The following is a 23,013-nucleotide window of genomic DNA, read 5'->3' on the forward strand; positions in this document are numbered from 1 at the left end:
GCTAGTTGAGAAACTATGGGGTAGTCCTAAACCTTAGGCAGAGAGTTCTTGAGTTGAAGCTTCCTTCTTCTAAGGATAGAATGTCTCCCCTGATGCCCTCAGTCTCTGCCTTGCCACTCATTGCTCATACTAAAGCTTCTCTTGATCTTGCTTCTATTCCTATGGTTTGTGAGTTTCTGGATGTCTTTCTCGAAGATCTACCTGGGTTACCACCAGATTAGGAGGTTGAGCTTGTAATTGAGTTAGAACCTGGTACTGCTCCTATTTTGTGGCACCCCTACCGCATGGCTCCAAAGGAACTGGCTGAAATGAAGAAATCGTTAGAAGAATTGTTGGAGAAGGGATTCATCCATCCTAGCTATTCACCATGGGGTTGTCCAGCTATTTTGTGAAGAAGAAGGACGACACTCTTTGGATGTGTGTGGATTATTGCCCTCTTAACACGATAACCATTAAGAACAAGTATCCTTTACCATGTATTGATACTTTGTTCGATTAGTTGGCTAGTGCAAAAGTGTTTTCAAAGATTGATCTTCATTCTGGGTATCACCAAATTAAGATCTGGCCACAGGATATACCAAAGATAGCTTTTTCTACTAGGTATGGGCTCTATGAGTACCTAGTCATATCTTTTGGTCTCACCAATGCTCCTACATTCTTCATGTATCTCATGAACTTAGTCTTTATACCAGAGTTGTACAAGTTTGTAGTAGTGCTCATTGATGATATTTTGATATACCCTAGAACAATGAAGAGCATGCACAGCATCTTCGGATAGTACTGACTTGGTTAAGGAAACACAACTTGTATGCCAAATTCAGCAAGTGTGAGTTTTGGTTGGATCGAGTATAGTTTTTAGGCATGTCCTGACACCTGAAGGTATCTCTATGGATCCTAGCAAGGTGTAGGACATGTTAATTTGGAAATCTCCAAAGGCAGTGCATCAAATTCGTTAGTTCCTTGGTCTTGCTGGGTATTATCAGTGCTTCATCCCTGATTCTTCCAAAATAGCTCAACCAATAACCAAGTTGCTTTAGAAGGATGTCAAGTTTGTATGGAGTCTAGCTTGTGAAGAAGCTTTCTAAGCCCTAAAGAAGTTTCTTACCTCTGCTCCTATTCTTGCCCAACCAGATATTGATAGGCCATTTGATATGTATTGTGATGCCTCTAGGACTGGACTAGGATGTGTGCTTATGCAAGACGGACGTGTGATCGCTTATGCTTTACGTTAGCTGAAAAAGCAAGAGTTGAGTTATCCCACCCATGATTTAGAGCTAGCTACAGTGGTGCATGCTCTAAAATTTTGGAGACATTACCTGTTGGGAAATAAAGTACACATTTTTACGGATCACAGGAGTATAAAATATATTTTCACTCAATCCGAGCTGAACATGAGACAATAGAGGTGGCTTGAGTTAATCAAAGATTATAAATTAGAAGTTCATTATCACCCTAGAAAAGCTAATGTGGTGGTTGATGCCTTAAGTCAGAAGTCGCATCAAGTTAAAGAAGAATCTTTGTCTCTCAACCATTCTTAGGTGTTAGCCCATATTGCTCTAGTCTCGGACCTACTTGAGCAAATTATTATAGAGCAAAGGCAAGATGTTTTGGAAATTCCGCATATCAAGAAGCTAATTGTCGAAGGGCATGGTCCTCATTTTAGTATTGATGATTAAGGTGTAGTGAAGTTCAAGAACCGATTGGTGGTTCCCTCAAGTGATGAGCTTAGGAGAAAAATTATGGATGAAGCTCACAATTCCAAATTATCCATGCATCCGGGAAGTAACAAGATGTATCATGATTTGCATCACTTGTATTGGTGGCCAGATATGAAATAGGATATTACCAAATATATATCAGAATGTGACATTTATGGAAGGGTTAAGCTGGACCATATGTGTATGCCTAGATTTCTACAGCCCTTGCCTACCCCTGTTTGGAAATGGGAGGATATTTCTATGGACTTTGTTGTGGGTTTACCCCACACAACAAAGGGGTATGACTCTATTTGGATTATTGTGGATCACCTTACCAAGTTCACTCATTTCCTCCCAGTGGATACAAGGTATTCAGCCAAGAAGTATGCCAGGTTGTATTTTGATCGGGTTGTGGCCCTACATGGAGTTCCTCTTACCATAGTTTCCGATAAAGGGTCAGTCTTTGTCTCTCGTTTCTGGGAGCAACTCCAGAAATGCCTTGGTACTCATCTCCTTAGAAGTTCCGCTTATCATCCACTAACTGATGGTCAAACAGAAAGGGTCAATCAAGTACTTGAAGACATGTTGAGAGCTTGTGCCATTTCTTATCTAGAAAAGTGGGGTGAATGCTAAACTTTAGCTTAGTTTTCCTTGAAAGGGACCATGACGCCTAAGAGGGGGGTGAATTAGGCAACTTAAAAGTCTAACTCTAAACTATGGCCTCTTTTTCTACCCTTAGCAAAACCTATGCAAAAGATAAATTATCTAAATGTGTAACTATGGTTTTGCTAGTGTGTTGCTATCTCTACTGAAAAAGGAGTTATGCAACCTAGGTTGCAAACCTATCAACTAGCTTATCACTAAGCTAGGAAAGTAAACCACACACCAAGATTACAATGTAAATGCAGAAGCTAAAGAGTAAGGTAGAGATATACAAACTCCCATCGACAACTCCTGGTATTTTTACCGAGGTATCAAGAAGCACGCAAGCTTCCCCCTAGTCCTCATTAGAGCCCCTCGCGAGGGCCACGCTCCTAATCGGGTAACTCCATAGATAGCCCCAGGCCTTCCCCACGCTGCAAGTGAGTCTCCTAGTGTGCCTTCCGGCAAGCCTCTCCCGGACCGCTCCTCGTCGTCTTCACTATCAAGCTTCCGTCCGAACCACCGCGGGCCTTGTTCCCTCCGGTACACGGCGGCGACCACACCACAAACACAGGTTGGTGTGATATTCGCAAGATTACAAGCCCCTCCTGATGTACAACTAATGGTGTGCGCTAAGCACCAAGTGGTAAGAGGTATGCAAACCTCACTAAACACTAGGCCTAAACCTAGAGCAAGCGCATAAGCGGTGGTCTAATCAACTTAAGCACTTCGCAAAGCACCTACGCTAATCACCTAATGAATCACTAAGCACTATGCAAGTGGAGATTACTAAAATGGTGTATCAACACCCATGGTGTGTTTCTCAGCTCCACTCTTCTCAAATGGCCGGTTGGGGGTCTATTTATAAGCCCCACTAAGAAAGTAGCCGTTGGGGACAAAACCCACTTTTTGCTACTGACCGGACACGTCTAGTCGTCCCGACCGTTGGAGCGCGCGTGTTGATTGGACTCTAGGCTGAGTCCGGTCATCAATGATCAAACACGTCTGGTCACGCTGGTGCCGCTCTAGAACCTCTCTGGAAATGATCGGACACTGCACTTCGTGCGTCCGGTCGTCTAGTGCCGCTGCATCCGGTCACGCTAAAAACATTGCCGTGATGATGAACAGTGTCACTGATGCGTCCGATCACTGCTTCGCTTAGTGTCTGATCACAACAATCGGCGCCTGGTGTTGCCGAGAAACTGATCGGACACGTCCGGTCCTTGTTAGGGCCACGCCCGGTCAACTCTGCCAAGCTCATTTTTCGTGATCTTGCGTCCAGCTTGGTTCCTATCTTCGTGGACTTTGCTTGATATCTTGGGTCTTCTCTTGTGCTTCTAGTGTCTTGCTTATGGTGTTGATCATGGGATCATCATGTCGCCTTCGTCCAAGTCACGTATTGCACCCTATTGAAGTACTAACACAATTACTTGTAAATTCATTAGTCCAATTTGGTCGTGTTGGTCATCAAACACCAAAATCCAAAGTAAATGGGTCTAGGGTCCATTTTCCTTATAATCTCCCCCTTTTTGGTGATCGATGACAACACGACCAAAATAAGCAAATAATAAAAAATTTGGAATTTAAAAACCATTTACTTGCTAGGATGCAATGCAAATGGGCAAGGTTGTAAGATGCCTAAAAGATACCAATTGTAAAGCTAAAGGATACCACATGTAAATATCTTTGTAAACTTATCTTGCCCTTGCAAACCTCCCCCTAACTCCATAATTCACTATCCTCCCTCTCTCAAACTATTACCACTTGTAAATTATTATGATCGGGCTTGCTTTTGGTCCTACAAACTCTCCCCCTTTGGAATCAAACACCGAAAAGGAAGACATTAGTAGCACAAGGGTGGGTCAAACTTTGTGATCCTTTGTATATAGAGTGGAATAGGTCACAAAATTTGACTCTCACATTACATAGACTAAGCTCCCCTTAAATATATACATACATATGATGAAGCATGTAGTCTATGCATAATTGGCAAATTAATGCTCAAGGGAGTTTAATCTATATAATGCATGGAGAAAGCATATAAATACCAAAGTGAAACCAACATGATGATATCGGTTTAGAAATACCACATGTAGAAACCAATTTGATTTGCACCACTTGCAATAGGTGATGGATATTTGAAGTATGATGCTTAACTCCGGGGACTCCATTTTTCTTGCAATGAGACTACTACACACATGATAAGCTTGAAAAGGTGTTTGTATCAAGGCATCCAACTTGTAGAGTAACCTCCCCCTAAATTTGAGCACATAAGTATGGAATACTTGTAGAAGACATGCACATTGATTTTAGAATAAAAATACCACTTGAAAGACGACATAACATGAATGTGAGAATCATTTTCGAAAGTAATATTCGAGAGAAATTATCTACAATTTGGACTTTGGCACACATTAGATGAACAATTGTAAAACAAGCTATGTGTCATGCTCCTAAATAATTTAAACCATGTAGGTTTGCTCTAAGGGTTAAGAGTGAAACCGAGCAAGCCTATCATAAGATATACCTAGTGTATGCAAGACAAAATATGTAAGCATGCAAATGCAAACCTAGGCATGAAAAGGAACTAGATGCTAATTGAGATTGCAAGAAATTAAATCTAGTTACCTAACATGGGAAGGGGAATTTGGGTCCATAGTATTCACTAACCCACTTGACAATTTACATGATCCAATGTGATGCACCCCATGAAATGCACCCATACTTTGCTAAGTCTCCAAATTCCTCGAAGTCCATCGGACTTCTCACTTCCCTTTTAGGATCCAAACCTTCTTAGTACTCTTCAGTTGGAAATGATCTCCTTTGGCACACAAATGCGTTTGGCCCCATTATTGGCTTGCTTGTTCACCTTGATAGCCACCACCTTGTCATTTTTCTTCTTCTTCAAGAGATAAGGTGTGGAGGCCTTTTTGTCCACCTTGTTGGTGTAGGTGTTGGAGAGCTTGCTTGTTTGATTTTTGTTTTTCTCTTTCTTCTTAGCTCCTCCCCCATTCTTCACCTTGCACTCATAGGACTTGTGGCCTTCCTTGTAGCATACGTAGCAAACCATGGTTTGTCCTTCGTCAAGCTTCTTCACTCCCTTGATGGTGTTATCTTGATGAAGTTGGGCTTGCTCTGTGTTGCCTTTCACTTGAGTCAAGTCCTTGGTGACGCGAGCCACTTCTTGCTTGAGTTGCTCATTCTCCATTTCAACCTCTTGTGTGCATGTATCTATAACAACTTTCTCAACACAAACTTGGTTGCACATGGGTGAGTCTAACCATAAATCATTGCAAGAAGTAGATGGCATCCTTTTTAGGCATGTCAACAATTGAACCTTTCTTTTTAGGGTGCCTCGGTGGGGGTTGTACCGATGGCTTCAAGATTAGCAACTTTATTAGTAAGCTCATCACAATATTTGCACATGGTTTCCATTTTAGCGAGCAAACTTTTATAATCATCTTGTGAGCTAGCTAACTTTACCTTTAATTTTTCATTTTTCTTTACAAGTTGCTCATCATTGATCGTGTAATTATTTGTGTTTGCACTAGTCTCAAGTTGCTCAATTTTAGTAGATAGCTCCATATTAAAATTGGCAAAAGTTTCATATTGTTCATGCAAAGTAGCATAAGCTTGTTGTGAGCTATCTAGTTTTTCTTTTAATTTTTCAAGCTTCTTTTGTTGACTAGTGCAAACTTTAGCAAAGTTAAGATTTTGTTGCACAACTTCATCATAAGAAGGTAGCTCATCATTACTATTACTATCATTGCCACTATCACTAGGGATAGGCTTTTTGTTACCTCATGCCATAAGGCACACACCTGAGGTGCTTAAGGATGAGTGCTTGTGCCCGTGCCTCATGTGGTGGTCTTCTTTTTCACTTGAAGAATCATCCCATGACCTTATTGATGTGAGGGCTTTGTCCTTACACTGTCTTCTTCTTTGTCTTGGGTGTGGCCTTTTTGGACAAACTTCCACAAAGTGCCCCAACTCACCGCATCCATAGCATTCTTTCTTTCTTTGCTCATTTCTTTGATTGGTGAAGATGAAATCTTGAATTTGGATGGGCACACCCTTGACATTGAGTTTTTGGATCATCTTCTCCACCTTGTTGATAAGCTTGATAGATTCTTCATCAAGGTCAGAGGTGGAGGAGGAAGATTGATCATCATCACTTGATTCTTCATCATCATCATCATCCTCATCTTCTTCTTCATCTTCACTTGAGGAGCTTGAGCTTGAGCTTGTCTCAACTTGCTTGCCCTTCATCTTCTTTTCTCACTACATGTGAGAGCTTTGCCTTTGCTTGATGAAGAGGCTTCTTCTTGACCCATCTTGTGTGACATTTCAAATACCACTATCTTGCCAATGACTATGGCTAGGGTCATGGTGCTCAAGTCCTCCATGTTGTGAAGGACGGTGATGATGCTTGCATATTTCTTTTGTGGTAGCATGGAGATGATGTTCCTCATGATGTCCGCATTATCTAGCTTTGTTAATCCTATTGAATGGAGCTCATTGATAATTAGATTCAAACGAGAATACATATCATGAACAAGCTCATCATCATTCATTTTAAAGGAATCATAATTTTGTTTCTAGCTTTAACTCTTAAGGAAAAGTATCGCTAGTAACCATTTATTGGGCCTTACAATCTCTTTAGCTTTTTGTTTCTAAATATGGAGGCCTTGTCCTTAATGGTGGGTTCCTATCTATTTATAGCTAAACCTAAGGTCTGGTCACAGGAGCACCAGTGTTGGGACAGGCCATGGTCTTGGTGAAGCTTAGGGCAAAAATGGTCATGGCAATGATCATGGCAATGCCAATGGGGAGAGCCACGAGGCCCCATTCCTTGTTCCTCCTCCTCCACCACCACCACCGCCTCTGATGACCCATGCCAAGATGATGGCTGAGATATTGGCTGCTCATTGCGAGTTAGCTCATGCCCTAGAGATGCTAGCATAGGCTATTGGTGGCTTCGCCCATGGAGGCCCAAGTGGCAATGGCAGGAACAGGGGTGGTGCCCGTGGTCCCGTGAGGCCCTATTCCTATTAGGACTTCTTGGGGACACACCGCCCACATTCACGCTGACTGCTGAGCCTCTAGACATGAAGCATTGGCTTCGTATTCTAGAGCAGAAGTTTTAGCTGCTTAATGTGACTGATGAGCAAAAGGTGCGCTTTGCCACACAGCAGCTTCTGGGATCTGCCAGTGCTTGGTGGGACACTTTCAATGCCATGTAGCCTGTGGACCACCATGTGACTTGCGAGTACATTGTGTACTTAGGGTTTATTTTACCCATATTGCAGGTGCAGCTTGAGGAGTAGCTCTTGTGTGGAGGATCCTTCTAGTGGGCATATATGGATCCTTGTATCTTTTTCACTAGATGTTTATTTTCATTCCGATGTTTAATTATCGCACTCTGAACTCTGGTACTGTAATAAACAATTTCCAAGAACTCTTATTGTATGAAATGGACTAAGTATTATAAGCTCATACTCATTATTAGATTCTAGATGTAAAACATGGATTGTCTTGAGTTCTCCCTTAGGGTGTGCTCGATGGAAGTGTCTGATGTAGCTCACTTTTGAGGTGCTTAGTGTCAAGTGAAAGATGAGTGCCTTGGAAAGAGTGTTATTTTGGGCAGTTCTACCACATGAGGTACCTCATAACTCGATGTACTCTCTTTAGATTCTAAATTGGGCCCATCCGCATGATGACTGAGATCTTCTCCGGGTTGGCTTTGATGCCGCGCTAGGAGATGATAAACCCAAGTAGCATACCCCTCGAGACCCCAAAAATGCATTTCTCTAGGTTGAGTTTGATGCCGGTTGCTCAGAGTTTCATGAAGGTTTGCTCCAGGGTCTGCTATGAGTTGGTTCGCCTATTTGGACTTGACCACGATGTCATCTACTAAAGCCTCAACGATTCAGTCGGATGAGGTCCCCAAAATACTTGAGCATACAACACTAGTATGTAGCCCCTGCATTTTTTAGACCAAACGATATCATGATATAGCAGAACGATCTGAATAGGGTGATGAAAGAAGTCACGTGAGATGGTCAGATTCTTTCTTCATGATCTAATGGTACCCTGGAGTACGCATCAAGGAAGCAGAGGGTTTCGCACCCCGAGGTCGAGTCGACTACTTGGTCTATACATGGCAAAGAAAACGAATCATTTGGACACGCCTTGTTGAGACTTGTCTAGTCAACACACATCCTCCATTTCCCATTCTTTTTTTTTGTAAAAGGATGGGATTAGCTAACCACTTGAGATGATACACTTCCTTGATGAATCCAGCCACTGAAAGCTTCATGATCTCCTCGTCGATGGCCCTATGCTTCTCCCCAATGAAGTGACATAGGCGCTGCTTTACCGGCTTAGAGCCTGGCTTGATCTTCAAGGCATGCTTGGCAACTTCCCTCGGAATGCCTAGCATGTCTAAGGGTTTTCACGTGAAGATATCTCTATTGGCATGGAGGAAGTCGATGAGCACGCTTTCCTATTTGGAGGAAAGCGTGGTAGCCGATGTGCACCACTTTGTCCTCAGAGCTGCTAGGGTCTATGAGGACCTCCTTGATGCCCTTCATAGGCTTAAAAGATCTAGCCGACCGCTTGGAGTCAAGTGTTTCCTCGGTGGTCCCCTTCTTGATGACCGCGAGCTCCTTAGAGGCAATAATCGTCGAGGCATGTTCGCAGCACTCAACCTCGCACTCATAGGCGTGTAGGAAGGAGGTGCCGACGGTGATGACCCCACGTGGGCCTGGCATCTTGAGCTTTAGGTAAGTGTAGTTGAGGACAGCCATGAACTTCATGTAGCACAGTCGTCCTAGGATGGCGTGACAGGTTTTGTGGAATCTGACCACCTCGAAGGTGAGGGTCTCGGTCCTATAGTTGGCTAGATCTTCGAAGGTGATGGGTAGGTTAATCTACCTAAGCCGTATGGTTTGTTTCCCTAGCACGACGTCATGGAAAGGCACCCTTGGTCGGTCGGACATGCAACCGATCGATGCCCATGGCATCAAGCGCCTCGGCGTACACAATGTTGAGGCCACTGCCCCCATCCATTAGTACCTTGGTGAGCCACTTCATGCCGATGATCGGATCAACCATAAGTGGGTACCTTCTCGGCTATGGGATTCTCTCTAGGTGGTCAGATCGGTCAAAGGTGATGGCAGACTCTGACCACCAGAGGAAAGATGGCGCGGCTAGCTTGGTCGTGTAGACCTTGCGACGTGTGAGTTTTCAGCGACGCTTGGAGTCATAAGTTGCTGCCCCCATCGAAGATCATGAGGCAGCCATCTGGCATCGAAAAGGCACCATCCTTCCCCTCAACATCATCCATCGCCAGCTTAGGCTTCTTCCTCTGATCCCCTTGTTTGGAGCCACTGGACAGAAAATGCTTCATAAGGACGCAATCTGTGTACAGGTGCTTGACGAGGAAGGCGTGGTTCGGGCACGGCCCCTCGAGTAGCTTCTCGAAGTGGTCAAGTGCACCCTCGGTGGGTGCCTGGCCGTCTTTCTGCTCAATAGCGACCATGAGCGAGCCCCCGTGTCATTGCTTGTTCTTCTTTTTTTCAGGCGGATGGAGGCGCCCTCGCCGACATCCTTGTCCTACTTTGCTTTGCCCTTGGGGTGGTTGAAAATCACTTCGATTGCCTCCATGACTAAGGTGTGGCTGGTAGCAATGTCGAGGAGCTCCTTGGTGGTCCGAGGGCCCTTACGTCCAAGCTTGTAGACCAGGGACTCGCAGGTGGTCCCAGACAGGAAAGCTTCGATGATGTCGGTGTCGGCGATGTTGAGCAACTTGTTGCATTGCCTGGAGAAGCATCGGATGTACTCATAGAGAGTTTCCCTAGACTTCTATCAGCAATTCTTTAGATCCTAGGGGTTCCTAGGGCACGTATAGGTGCCCTAGAAATTTCCCACAAAGATATCCTTTAGGTCCGCCTAGCTTTGACCTCGGTTGGGTAGAAGGAGCTCTAGCCATGTTCGTGCTGAGTCGGCTAGGAATAAGGGGAGGTTGCGGATAATGAAGTAATCACTATCCACACCACTGGCTTAACAAGCAAGCCGGTAATCCTCGAGCCATAGGCTGAGGTTCGTTTTCCTAGAGTATTTCAGGATGTTGGTCGGTGGTCGATACCGCAGAGGGAAAGCCATGTTGAGGATGTGCCGACCAAAAGCCTAGGGCCATGGTAGATTAGGGCTCGGGCTTTGGTCCTCGCCGTTGTCATAGCGTCCACCACAATGAGGGTGATAGCCGTGGTCGGCCTCCTCTCTCTTGTCCCCCCGTCCACGCCTATGGGCGTCTAGGGTGTTACATGCATCATGGTTGGGGGTGAGACGCTCATGCACTAGGACCATGGCAAGCCCTCAGCTACTGCGTGGCGCCAAGTGAATGGATACGTCCCAGCCATGTTGTCCCGGAGACACACGCTGACTAGCATCGAGCCCGCGTCACCGAGACAGTGAGCTTTCCGCCTGCTGCACCACCACACGTTCGAGCAGCGTGCGTATCTCATGATGGGCCCAACAGTCTTCGGGTGTCATGGGATTTGGGAGCCCTCGGAGCAAGCCGCCATGGCAGCTATGTTCTAGCTTGCCCGAGCGAAGTGTGGGAGGCCTCCATCGTCCTCGATGATCCTCCGATTTACGTCACGGGCGATGGCGCATGCACGACCACCGTCTTCATGATGTTCGATCTCACACTCGAGCTCCACATGCTCCTGCTCTAGCTGGAGTCACGCATCCTCAATCTCATTATGTCGTGCCCTCAGCTGCTCCACCTGCAAGCGAGGCAAGGCCCCTACATCTCCCTCAACCTCATTGTCGGGGTCATCCTTAGGAGTAGCCCCTCCCTCATGGATGCTTTCGATGCGTCCCTTAGGGGTACCTACCATGAAGCATTCTCACGAGGGGTGATGGCTTCCCCTGCTAGAGTCAGAGTCAGAGATAGTCACTGAATCTCCCGTGAGAAGATCATAGAAAGATTCCGCAATGTAGTCCGTCATCCCTGTGAATTCATCATCCATGGGGGATAGGTGCATGTGCTGTGCTACGAGGTGACCAATGGTCATTATGGCATTACATAGACCAAACAGGAATGCTGTCGGGGGAGAGTGGTTCCCCTTAGCTATGTCATAACATTGGTGAACGAGAAGGTGAGGCAGCATAGGTTCTCTCAGAACAGTCGGGGTCCTAGGAAGGCACTGAGCTAGCACTCCATCCTCCCATAATCGAAGCCGAGGAGCTAGTCGCTCCTGGGGGCATGGGCCTCTGAGGCGTGCAGCTATAGCTCTTTGAGGGCCTCGACGGTTGTGTCGAGGGCCTCGACAGTTGCATTGAGGCCTGTGGGGCGTAGAAGTTGGATGGGGGTGGAAGCCCGTGCCAGCTCTCCATCTGTGGAGACGAAGAAATCTAGGCTCTCAAAGCGCACGTGCGCGCTCGGGACCCAGCTGATGCCGTGGCTAGCCATCTGTGGCCTGTTGTGGACGACAAGACACACAAAAGGCCCCTACCTGGCACGCCAACTGTCAGTGTTTCAAACCGCCAACTACTAAATTTGTATTTGCGTGTCTTGGCCGGATGGTGTGCTCAGAGTACATAAGGGTTTATACTGGTTCGGGCGGAATGTCCCTACGTCCAGTTTAAGGCTGCTCGTGTTACCAACACTTGTTTGTAGTAGGGGTTACAAATGGATGAGAGAGGAAGAAGGTCCCAAGTCTCTGATGGAATGATCTAATGGAGTTGAATCTAGTCGAACTCGTTGAGCCGTTGAGCCCTTGAGCCAGTTTTTCTCCTCGCCTTCATGGGACGTCCTGCTTCTCCTTTTATAGATGAAGGGGAAGGCATAGGTTACATGAGAGAAAGAGAAAGAACAAAAAAGCAAGGGAGAAGAAGGCCTCTGGAGTCGCAGTGCCCTTCATCTCCTTCACGCGGGTCCTGCGGGTCCTGTGGATGATGACGGGGATGGCTCCACGTCATGACCCTATTCGCCACTGCGCCACATGTGGGCGTCGTCAGCCGATCGTGGCGCCCCATTCCATCCTTGCGGGCAGCATGGTCAACAGGTATCTCTGACGGAAGTCGTGCGGGGATTAGGTAGCACAGCACTGGCACGTCCGACACTGTTGGTGACGTGAGTCCTTAGGTATGGCCCATCGTGGCCACGGGTCACATCAAGACGCGCCCACTCCTTTTCTGATGTTAAAAGTTTGACCCCAGATTCGTACTCTTAGACCCGTAGTGGTTGGAGGTGGTACGGACCCCCATCGGGCGAGGCGGAATCCCCCTTTGAGGGGTCTGGCGAGGTGAGGTCCGTGCCCAAGGGGTCGAGCAAGACGGAGCCCACACCCTCAGGGTCGGATGTGATGGAGTCTGTGCCCTCATGGTTGGGTGACACGGAGCCCACGCCCTCGGGGCCGGGTGAGGCGAAGACCGCGCCTGAGGGGTCTAGCTAGACAAAGCCCGCGCCCTCGGGGTCAAACGAGACGGAGCCCACGCCCTCGGGGTCTGGCGAGACGGAGCCTGCACCCTCCAGATCGGGCGACACGGAGCCCGTACCTTTAGGGTCGGGCGAGACGGAGTTTGTACCCTCGGGGTTGGGTGAGACCAAAATACGCTCTTGACCATACGGGTGAGTTAGCGTTCGTAGCCATCAGTCTCCTTCTGTCAGGTATCCCTAATACTGATACTCGACAAGCCTGCTCGAAGATGCTTCCACCAACTGAAAGTTGTTGAGGTGAGATGTGGAAATGGTCTATGCAGCACTTGTAGGATGCGGTGCCATACCTCACCTGAGTAGGAGCATGAAGCGATGATATGATCGATGGTCTCCATGACTCCACCTCTTGATCAAACAGGTAGCACATTTTCCTTGCCTCCAGCCTGTGTCGCAACCTTCTATCCCCTGTCCAATGGCGCCGCCCAAGGGCTAGCCAAAGGAAAATTTTTACCTTAAGTGGCGCCAACGTCTTCCAAACTAGACAATGGCCTTTGAATATGATTGATGCAGCGTGCAGCATCTTGTATGTAGACGGAGCGGAATATGCTTCATCTTGAGTTCAGCGCCAGGTAAGCTTGTGTGCTTGATTGCTGAAGCACGCCATCGGTTGCCTCCCAGCAATAAACTGTTGTGTTTGTTTGGTAAAGGTAAAACTGGCATGTTTGTTCTCACTGGCTGGTGGGCGGTGGCTGTTGAGCACACCGACAGGCAGCCAGGCACATGAAGTTGGTCACTGGTCAGTCAATGTCAATCCATCAGTTCACTGGATACTTCGGGGGTATTTAAATGGAGGGGAGGGGCTAAAGTTTAGGTTTATCACATCAGATATCATATAAAGATGTCACATCGGGTATTTAGATAGTAATAATAAAATAAATTACACAAATCCTCAGTAATCCGTGAGACAAATTTATTAAGCCGAATTAATATATCATTAGCACATATTTACTGTAGCATCACGTTGTCGAATCATGAACTAATTATGATTAAAAAATTCATCTCGCAAATTAATCTCAATATGTGTATTTAGTTTCATAATTAATATATATTTAATATTCAATGTATGTGTTTAAACATGCGATATGACCGGGCTAAAGTTTAGGAGGGCGAAATAAAATGTCGGCATATTACCTCCCACAAAATGCACGGCGTAAGGTGTAGCATTTTGTTTTAGTTTTGAAGAAAAAATAGGATGCAGTATATATCTACGGTGTAGCCCTGGTGTCTGCTAGGACCCTATATGCAGCAGATACATCGATTGTGCTCGTATTCTGAGAAAACAATGCTATGAGACGTCGCCGAGATTACCGAGTTTGGCAGGGACCAGCGGCAGCTAGGTGGAGTGCGCTCCAGATTTTTGCCGTGGAGCCGGTCACGGTCAGCCGGAGCCTAGGCTGACACGGTCATAATTCCATGGCCCAAACCGAATCACATCACACCTGGCTAGCTACTCCTAGGCCCAAGGCCCGCATGCAGGTCGCCCGGTGCATTCTTGCGAATTCGTAGCCCGTGTTCACAACACGAGTAGCCATTACACATGTCCTTGGATCACCGAAATGGCCATGTCAGTCACCATGTTTTTTTTACGTAAATGTCAGTCACCGTGTTTTACTCGTCTACTCGCTGTCGAATGTTTGAACACGTAACTAGAGTATTAAATATAGACTAAAAACTAATTATATAGTGTGTGGTGTATGACCCCAGATACCCACGGCACACCATATAGGCTGCACCTCTAGGGATGGCCCAGCTCACAAGAAGAAGTCTTGCGGGGCATGACTCTGCTCGGCGCCTTCCGCAAGACATCGGGAAGATATCCTGAAGATACTACGAGATCTGTTAGGATATGTATGATCCCAAGATTCCTGTAATCAGTTATTATTTTCCGGTTATCTCTCAGATCTAACCGACTTATAACTCTGTCTCCTGGACTATATAAGGCGGGCAGGGACCCTCTCTAAAATCACGGTATATCATACGATAGCTAATATAGACCGACAGACCATAGGAGTAGGGTATTACGTCATACTGACGGCCTAAACCTATCTAACTCGTGTGTCTCTGTTGCCTTCTTGTTCTTGATCTCACGCTCCTCTGCCGATCAATCTACCTTTGTGGGATACCCCTCGGAGGACTGCTGATGATATTCTGTCGACAGTTGGCGCGCCAGGTAGGGGTGTGCGTGTTGTTTCCTTATCGAACAAGATGGCTTTTTTCCATAGGCTCTTCGTCCCTTCCGTGGCCCAGCCAGATCTTCATGGTTGGATCCATCTCATGGGTCATCAACGCTGATGGAGTCAGAGAGCTCCTTGAGCTAGGGCAGATCGGTTCTGCGCCGGCCACCCCTGCACCCGCAATTGCAGATCTGATCTCAGAGCTGATTCCGAGGTCTCCTTCGGCGACGACTCGTCGTCCGCTTCCTCGCTACTAGAGAAGGCCGATCAACAACGATGATCTGATCGAATCCATCGATCGGGTCGGACTGAAGCTCGTCGATTGTCTCTCCATCGCCAAATCGGCACTGGACACTCTAGTTCAGCGTCGACCACCCTCCGATCCAGATCTATCGGAGACTGCTCAGCAAACTGCAGGGGTTATGACCCTACCCTTCGGTTTCACCAACGCCGTCGTCGCTTATCAACATGCCCTAAGGGGCAAACTCGCCGACCAGGTCGCCATCCAGCCTCCGCCAGCCGTCAGCATGCTACACTTAGGCCAAAGCCTCGGGGCGCACCTCTAGACCATCCTGGAAGAAACTCCGGGCTCTGAGTCTCAGGGCTCTATGGAGACCCTCGCCGAAACCTTCTCCGATCAATTTCTCCTTCCAGCCTTCCGGGGTGGTGCGATCTTCAACGTCAACATCGACAGCCCTCCTTGGAACGGCGAAACCGAGGAGGAGCGCGTTGCTCGGGAGAACCGGAACATCAACCGTGCGCAGCAGCGAGAAAATGAGGCGGCCATCGCGAGGGCCGAGGCTGCTCAGAATAATCGTCTCGATTCTCAAGGAAGACCGCTCCCGCTCCACCGCGACCTCGACGAAGAATTTCTCCATGTCGATGGCCATGATGTCTTCAAGACTCCAAGCACCAATTTGGCAGTAGCCTGCCAACAAGCTCGCTCGTTTCCCTCAAACGCCCGAGCTTGCCAAGATCGCCGCTATGCTTAAAGTGGCTCACTGTTAGGTTAATGAGATCCACGAGGATCAGAGACCTTCGTGCTCTACGAGCACGGTTCACCGATCAGCTACGTCGAGATCCAATCGCCGCCCCAGTCAAAGTCGTTTCGCCGACCAGTCGCTACCTCTCCTAGGGGGGACCTGGGGGCATCGTGCCGAACACCATCGCCAGCATGACTAGGAGGTCGAACAGGATGCTAGAGTACATCTCAGCAACCTCCGAGATGCATGACGGCATATCGAGCAACGTCGCTTTGGTCTCCATGAAGACGAAGTACGTCGCCGCCAGGATTACAAAAAGGAGTACGGCAACCCAGACTCAGCCCTCGAGCCTATCCCTGACCACAACGCCACAGATGATGGTGTTGACAACCCTAAGGGGCCTCCGGCTTTCACAAGGGCACTTCAAACGCTTCAGTGGCCCCGTGGTTTTAAGATCACCGGGTCAAGCCCTACGAAGGAAGAATGAACCCAACTCAGTGGCTGCAGGCTTACGCCACTGCGGTCCGCGCCGTGGGAGGAGACACCAGCGTCATGGCAAATTATCTCCCCATCATGCTCACGCCACTCGCCATGAGCTAGTTTACCAGCCTTACGCCGGACTCCATCACTCATGGGAAGAATTGAAGAAAGTCTTCACCAACAACTATATGGCCATGTGTACTCAACCCGGCACGAAGCATGATCTCAGCCGCATCAACCAGAAGCCATCCGAGCTCCTCCGCAGCTACATCCAACGTTTCTCCAAGATAAGGAACTCTATCCCCAACATCACGGAAGCTGAAGTCACCACCGCCTTTATCCGAGGACTCCACCATCGCGAGCTTCGCTCCAAATTCAACCGCAAGCTGCCCACCGGTATTGGCGAAATGATAACTACTGCCAACCAGTACGCCGATGCTGAGAAAGTCGAGGTGTGCTTCAATGAGGATCCAGGCACTCAACGCCCGCCTCACCGCTACGACGATCGCCCCGACGACCGATGTCATAGCAACCACCGCCCAGACGATCGCAGCTACCATCGTGATAGCGGTTGTGATTGAATAGGAGGACACAGGCCTAGCCAAAATCACCGCCGCCGGCCAGAACACATCATCGCTGCCGTCAGTTAACCCCATGCCAAGCGTAACTACGACGAAAAGTACCAAAAGATCATCGACAGCTCGTGCCTTCTTCACAAAAACACCAAACACAAGATGAAGGATTGCATTGGCCTGGCTAGGGAGTTCCAGGACAAGAGGCTCGACGATGACGCCAATGATGGAGCCAGAGGTCGCTGACCACCTAGAAACAACAACAATGCCTTTCAGGACCACAATAAGGTGGTCGCCACCATCTTCGGGGGCCTTGCCTCCACTGAGACTAGAAGGGAATGGAAGCTCACTGCTCGACGAGTGCTCGTCGTCGCTTCAAAAGAAACTACCGCCGACCCCAGCTATCGCCCATGGTCCGAGGTCCCCATCACCTTCAGTAGGGCCGACCAGTGGGCAGACATACCCTACATAGGGCGTTTCCCCCTCGTCCTTGACGCAATCGTCCAGAAGGTGCTCATCAGAAAAGTTCTTGTTGACGGTGGCAGTGCTTTGAACCTACTCTTCGTCGGGGCCCTAAGGGAGTTGGGCCTCGCGATATCAGATCTCACACCCTCGGACTCCTCCTTCTGGGGTGTGGTACCTGGAAGGGCATCCAGACCACTCAGAGAGATCACCCTACCAGTACAGTTCGGCACGGCAACCAACTACCGCGTCGAGCATATCAACTTCTACGCCGCCGACTTCGACATCGCCTACCACACCATACTTGGCCAGCCAGCTTTGGCAAAATTCATGGTCATACCACACTACACGTATCTGGTGTTGAAGATGCCTTCGCTTGTAGGAGTCCTAGCTCTGCGGGCCAACCTCTCCGTTGCCTACGTCTGTGAGACAGAGAGTCTTGCTCTCGCCAAAGCCATCGACCTCTCAATCTAGATGGCTAGCGTGGTCACCGAAGCCAAGACAGCACCCGCTGATGACATGGAGATTCTAGGGCTAGAGCTTCCCCGCGCCTCCGCCAAGTCCAAGGAAATCAAGGAGGTCGGCCTCGGTCTCGACGATGCCTCCAAGACCATGAAGATTGGGGCTCACCTTGACCCCAAATAGGAAAGCGCGCTCGTCTCCTTCCTATGTGCCAACGCCGATGTGTTTGCTTGGAAACCTGCAGACATGCCGGGGTACCACGGGAGAAGATCAAGCACTCCTTGAATATCTCGCCGACCGCTAAACCGATCAAGCAGAAACTCCACCGATTCGCGCTAGACAAGGAGGCTATTAGGGTAGAAATAAAATGGCTCTTAGCTGCCGGGTTTATAAAAGAAGTGTATCATACAGATTGGTTAGCAAACCCTATTCTCGTTCGAAAAAAGAATAAAGAATGGAGAATGTGCGTTGATTATACTAATCTTAAAAAACACTGCCCTAAAGACCCCTTCGGCTTGCCTCGAATAGACGAGGTTGTAGACTCTACCTCTGGCTATGAACTACTCTCTTTCCTTGACTGTTACTCCGGCTATCATCAGATCTCCCTCAAGGAAGAAGACCAAATAAAGACGTCGTTCATTACACCTTTCGGTGCATACTGCTACAAAACTATGTCCTTCGGACTCAAGAATGCCAGGGCTACCTATCAAAGGGCCATTCAGATGTGCCTCGACCAGTAGATCGGCCGCAACATTGAAGCCTACATCGATGATGTGGTCGTCAAAACCAAGACAGCCGACAACCTTATCGCCGACCTCGAAGAAACCTTCGCCAACCTGAACAAATACCGTTGGAAGCTGAACCCTTCAAAGTGCATCTTTGGAGTTCCATCCGGTATATTGCTAGGCTACATCGTCAGTACTCGAGGCATCGAGCCTAATCCTAACAAGGTCTCCACCATCACCAATATGAAACGGCCAACATGTGTCAAGGATATACAAAAGCTTACAGGTTGCATGGCTGCTTTAAGCCGCTTCATATCATGCCTCGGCGAAAAAATGCTACCTTTATCAAGCTCCTCAAGGCCTCCGAGCGCTTTTCCTGGTCGGAGGAGGCAGACTCAGCTTTCGAGCAGCTCAAGTTGTTCTTAACAAAGTCGCCGATCATGACAGCGCCAAGGCCAGATGCGCGTATCAAGGAGCTTCCAGCTGTAGTCTAGGGACTACGTACTCAAGCTAGTCGCAGCATCGACGTGACTCCATACTTTTTGGTCTATGGCTCAGAAGCCATACTACCAGCGGACGTTACTTTCCGAACACCTAGAGTGGAAAACTATGATGAAGAGCAGGCTGAGGCTATTTGGTTTGAGGACGTCGAGAGAGCCGAGGAAGAGCGCCTAATCACCTGTGTCCGTACAGCTAAATATCTGGAAGGCTTACGGAGGTACTACAACCGAAACGTCAAAGATCGTTCATTTGCTGTTGGCAATCTCGTTCTCTGTAGAAAACAAAAGACTGAAGGGTTGCACAAGCTCTCTTCCCCCTGGGAAGGGCCTTATGTCGTCAAAGAGGTTACTCGACCAGGTTCTTATCGCCTAAGTGACTTAGAAGGAGTCGATGTTCCCAACTCGTGGCACAGCGAACACCTTATACGTTTCTATCCTTGAAACACTACAGATATGTACTCTACAAATTTATATTCAGTAATGTTTTTTCGGTCTCCATAGCTTGTCTCCGTTTTGTCTCTATTGTGGTTTAGCATCCATTTGTGCTCACCGAACTATATGCTACTTCATGACAAAGTCCAATACGTACTCACCGTAACTGCACCGACCATGTTTCTCCAAATCGCCGAACACGATTTCTCCAAATCGCCGAACGCTTTTTCTCCAAATTACCGAACACGATTTCTCTAAATCGCCGAACACGATTTCTCCAAATCGCCGAACACGATTTCTCCAAATCGCCGGGCGTGTTTTCCCCAAATCGCCAAACATTTTTTGATCGAAGAGCAACATGTTTTCTTTTTCTGTTCTCCTCAGAGATGACCCAGTCTCCGATTTCTCCATACACGTGCTACGGGCTCCGCGCTCTGCGTTATGGGTGGTCAGCCGCGGTCCCTTGGTCACACCTATTTTTCCTACATGTCTACGGGCTCCGCGCTCGACGTTATGGACTATGGGTCAGCCAAGGCCGAGAGTTCAACATAGAATACATTGCTCGGATGCTGCTTATGTTGCCTCTATCTCCAAGTTCGTATAACAACTGTCGACCAAAACGTGATCCGCGTTGTTTTTTATGGAAAAGACTCAGTCACCGGTTTTTCCCTAAACATGCCACGGGCTCTGCGCTCTGCGTCATGGGTGGCCGGCTACGGTTCCTGTGTCATGTCTGTTACTCCTACACGTGCACGGGCTCCACGCTCGATGTTATGGACTATGGGCTGGCCAAGGCCATAGGGATCAGTAGCAGACCAACTGTTCGGATGTTATTTGAGCTACGCATAATCGCGTCTGGTTTGAAACTCTGAAGATTTTTTCACCGAACTACAAGCAAACTGCATATATTACATATACAAGCACCTTATAGCAAATATTTGATAAATACTTGTTTCTTGCGCTATCGCGTTTTCTAATACACAGTCAAGGTTTTACAGATGGTACTCTATAATCAGATTAATGAGCTCCGCCATCACCATCCGTCTCGCCAAACAGATCTATATCGTCGGCCAGCATTTTTGTTGCATCCTCCACTTCATCCTCCAGCTGCTGGGTCTCCGCGTCTCTCAGTCCTTCTATGAACCCACCCTCTATGGACTGAAGGTCGGTGGTCGGATAATGGGACCGAACAACCGCAAGGACATGGGTAGCGACGGTAGTAATGGCATCGCGGTTGAAGGTTTTGAAGTTTTCCCATGCTGCCTTGCACCTCTGAATGACGGTGTCAGGGTGTTGCCGCCTGCCGTCGTGCTGAGTGGCCATTTTCAGGTCGATGCAGTCAAGCACCGGCTTAATTGCGGTGACTACAGTATCGAAGTTCTCCTTCTAGACCTTGGCCTCCTGCACCAGCACGTCGAACTGTGCTTTGACCTTATGACGATAACCTGCGAGAGTTACAATGATCCGTTATACAAGGAGCTACTACAATAATAATACTGACCAGGAGGAATTCACCTTTCACCTCCTCAGCAAGTTTGTCCACCCGCTCTGCTTCCTTTGCTTTTTCCTGGCGAAGTTGATCGATGGCCTGGCGCATCTGGCCGAGCTCAGCATCTTGCTCTACAAGCACACCAGTTGTTAACAGAAATGCGGCTGTTCAATAATACCAAAGTACATTCGTTGATGTACCATACCTGCTTTCTATTTGGATACACTGTTGAGTTGTTCGCTTTTCCTCTCCGGCTGCTCGAAAGCACATTTTAGTTGGTCGGAGATAGCGGCCAGCTGCTCGGACTGGCTCTGCACTTGCTTAGACACAGCCGCAAGCTTTTCTATAAGGACCCCCTTTTGGTATTTCAGGTCCCGCGCGTTGGACTCCGCAAGGTCTCATTCGCGTTGGGCCCTCTGGATATTCTTCTCCGAGAGGTTCCTGGTCTTGTTGAGTTTTTCATTCTCCGCTGCAAGGGACTCCATTCTCTTTATCAGCTGGCGGCGCTGCTCGGCAACTCGAGATATTTCCTGCAACATGTATGATGACATTATCGTTAACCAATTCCAATAAACGACTAGGACCTTTCCAGATGAAGTATTCACCTTGATCTGTTTCATCACACTAGTAAGGGAAGTCTCTAGTCTCCTAAACTCCTTCGTGGTGTCCTCCTCTTCAATAATAACTATTTCTTCACCATGCTTTCGGAGGATCCGGACTGCTTGGGGTCGAGGTTCATCACGCACGATCTCCTCCACCTCGTCCTCCTCCATTGCAGCCAGAGGGACCACCTTGGGGCTCAGTGGTCAGATAGCAGGTCTTACCATGCCCTCCGAAGAATTAGGGACTGTCGTCTGTTCCTTTGGCGCCAAAAGCTTTTCCGCTCCCGTTTCCACCGTTGCCGAAGGAGCTATCGCTGATTCGCTCATCGTTGTAGGTAGTCGCTCGTCGCCATGAAGCCCACCAGGGGCAGCAATTGGCTCCCCCGCGTGCTCCCAAGCACTCGGGGACTCCAGGATGTGGTCCACTGGTGTCTCCACTGCTCCAGGGCAAGTTTCTGGTCGCCGATCAGTCTGAGCGGGTGGGGCTGGATCTGTTGCTCGCCTTGCACTGTATCAAATCAGTTATTCAGTCACAACATAAGTAATGAAAATACAGCAAATTAACTATAGCACAAGAACACTTACGGTTTGGTCTGACGGTTCAATTTCTTGAACCGACGGTGCCGGCCAGAGCCTCCGGGCGCAGCTGCGGGGTCGACTCCTGTGCTCGGCGAGGGAATTCTTGGCTCTTCCTTGGTCGGCCTTGGTGCCGCCTGCTGCTCCGGGGCTAGCTGTCGTTTATTGCTCTAGGATCTCCATTGCCCGCTCCGCAGGGATTTCCAACTGTCTGTTGCGTAGCAATTCCCTCCGCTCGATGCTCGGGGACTCTCCTTGTCGGAGCCTCATGGACTTCTTCGCCTACCCCGGTTTGTTGCTCCACGAGTGGGTAGAGTGGAGGCCCTTTCATGCTCGGGGGAGGGTTTGTGAGAATCTCGTCGTTGTCAGACCAATCGAACACCGCGGTTCTTTGTGTTCGATTGGTCTGGTCATCATCCAAAGAGATCCCGCCTGGTTTGCGGGGAGCAGTCGCTGTTGTTTTCCCCTTCTTTTGGGCCGGCTCATCTTCCACCGGCCTCTTTCCCCTTGTTTTCACCGACACTGGGGGAGGACTCTCCGTCCGACCAGTGTCCATTCCTCTAGATTCCGAAGAGACACCGACAGAGCTTTCTTCAATTTGAACAGGTCATCGTGCATCCACTGACGGCGGCCAATCATTTCTCGATACGCCCGAGAAATACACCGCCCTATCCTACGAATGGATCTTCACATGAGTAGGATCAGTT

At 48.3% G+C, this 23,013-nt stretch overlaps 1 protein-coding gene across 1 annotated transcript; it reads right to left on the reverse strand.

Annotated features, from left to right (window-relative positions):
* Nucleotides 1-21,025: 21,025 nt before the first annotated feature.
* On the reverse strand, nt 21,026-21,901 carry LOC136455080 (uncharacterized). The gene is made up of 4 exons (XM_066455248.1): nt 21,734-21,901; nt 21,535-21,658; nt 21,155-21,259; nt 21,026-21,084 (listed from the first exon to the last, which is right to left on the reverse strand). Exons 1-4 carry the CDS (start codon nt 21,899-21,901, stop codon nt 21,026-21,028), a joined length of 456 nt encoding a protein of 151 aa, XP_066311345.1.
* Nucleotides 21,902-23,013: the final 1,112 nt, after the last annotated feature.

This window comes from Miscanthus floridulus, chromosome 5, assembly GCF_019320115.1.
Source record: "Miscanthus floridulus cultivar M001 chromosome 5, ASM1932011v1, whole genome shotgun sequence".
Taxonomy (NCBI): Eukaryota; Viridiplantae; Streptophyta; class Magnoliopsida; order Poales; family Poaceae; genus Miscanthus; species Miscanthus floridulus.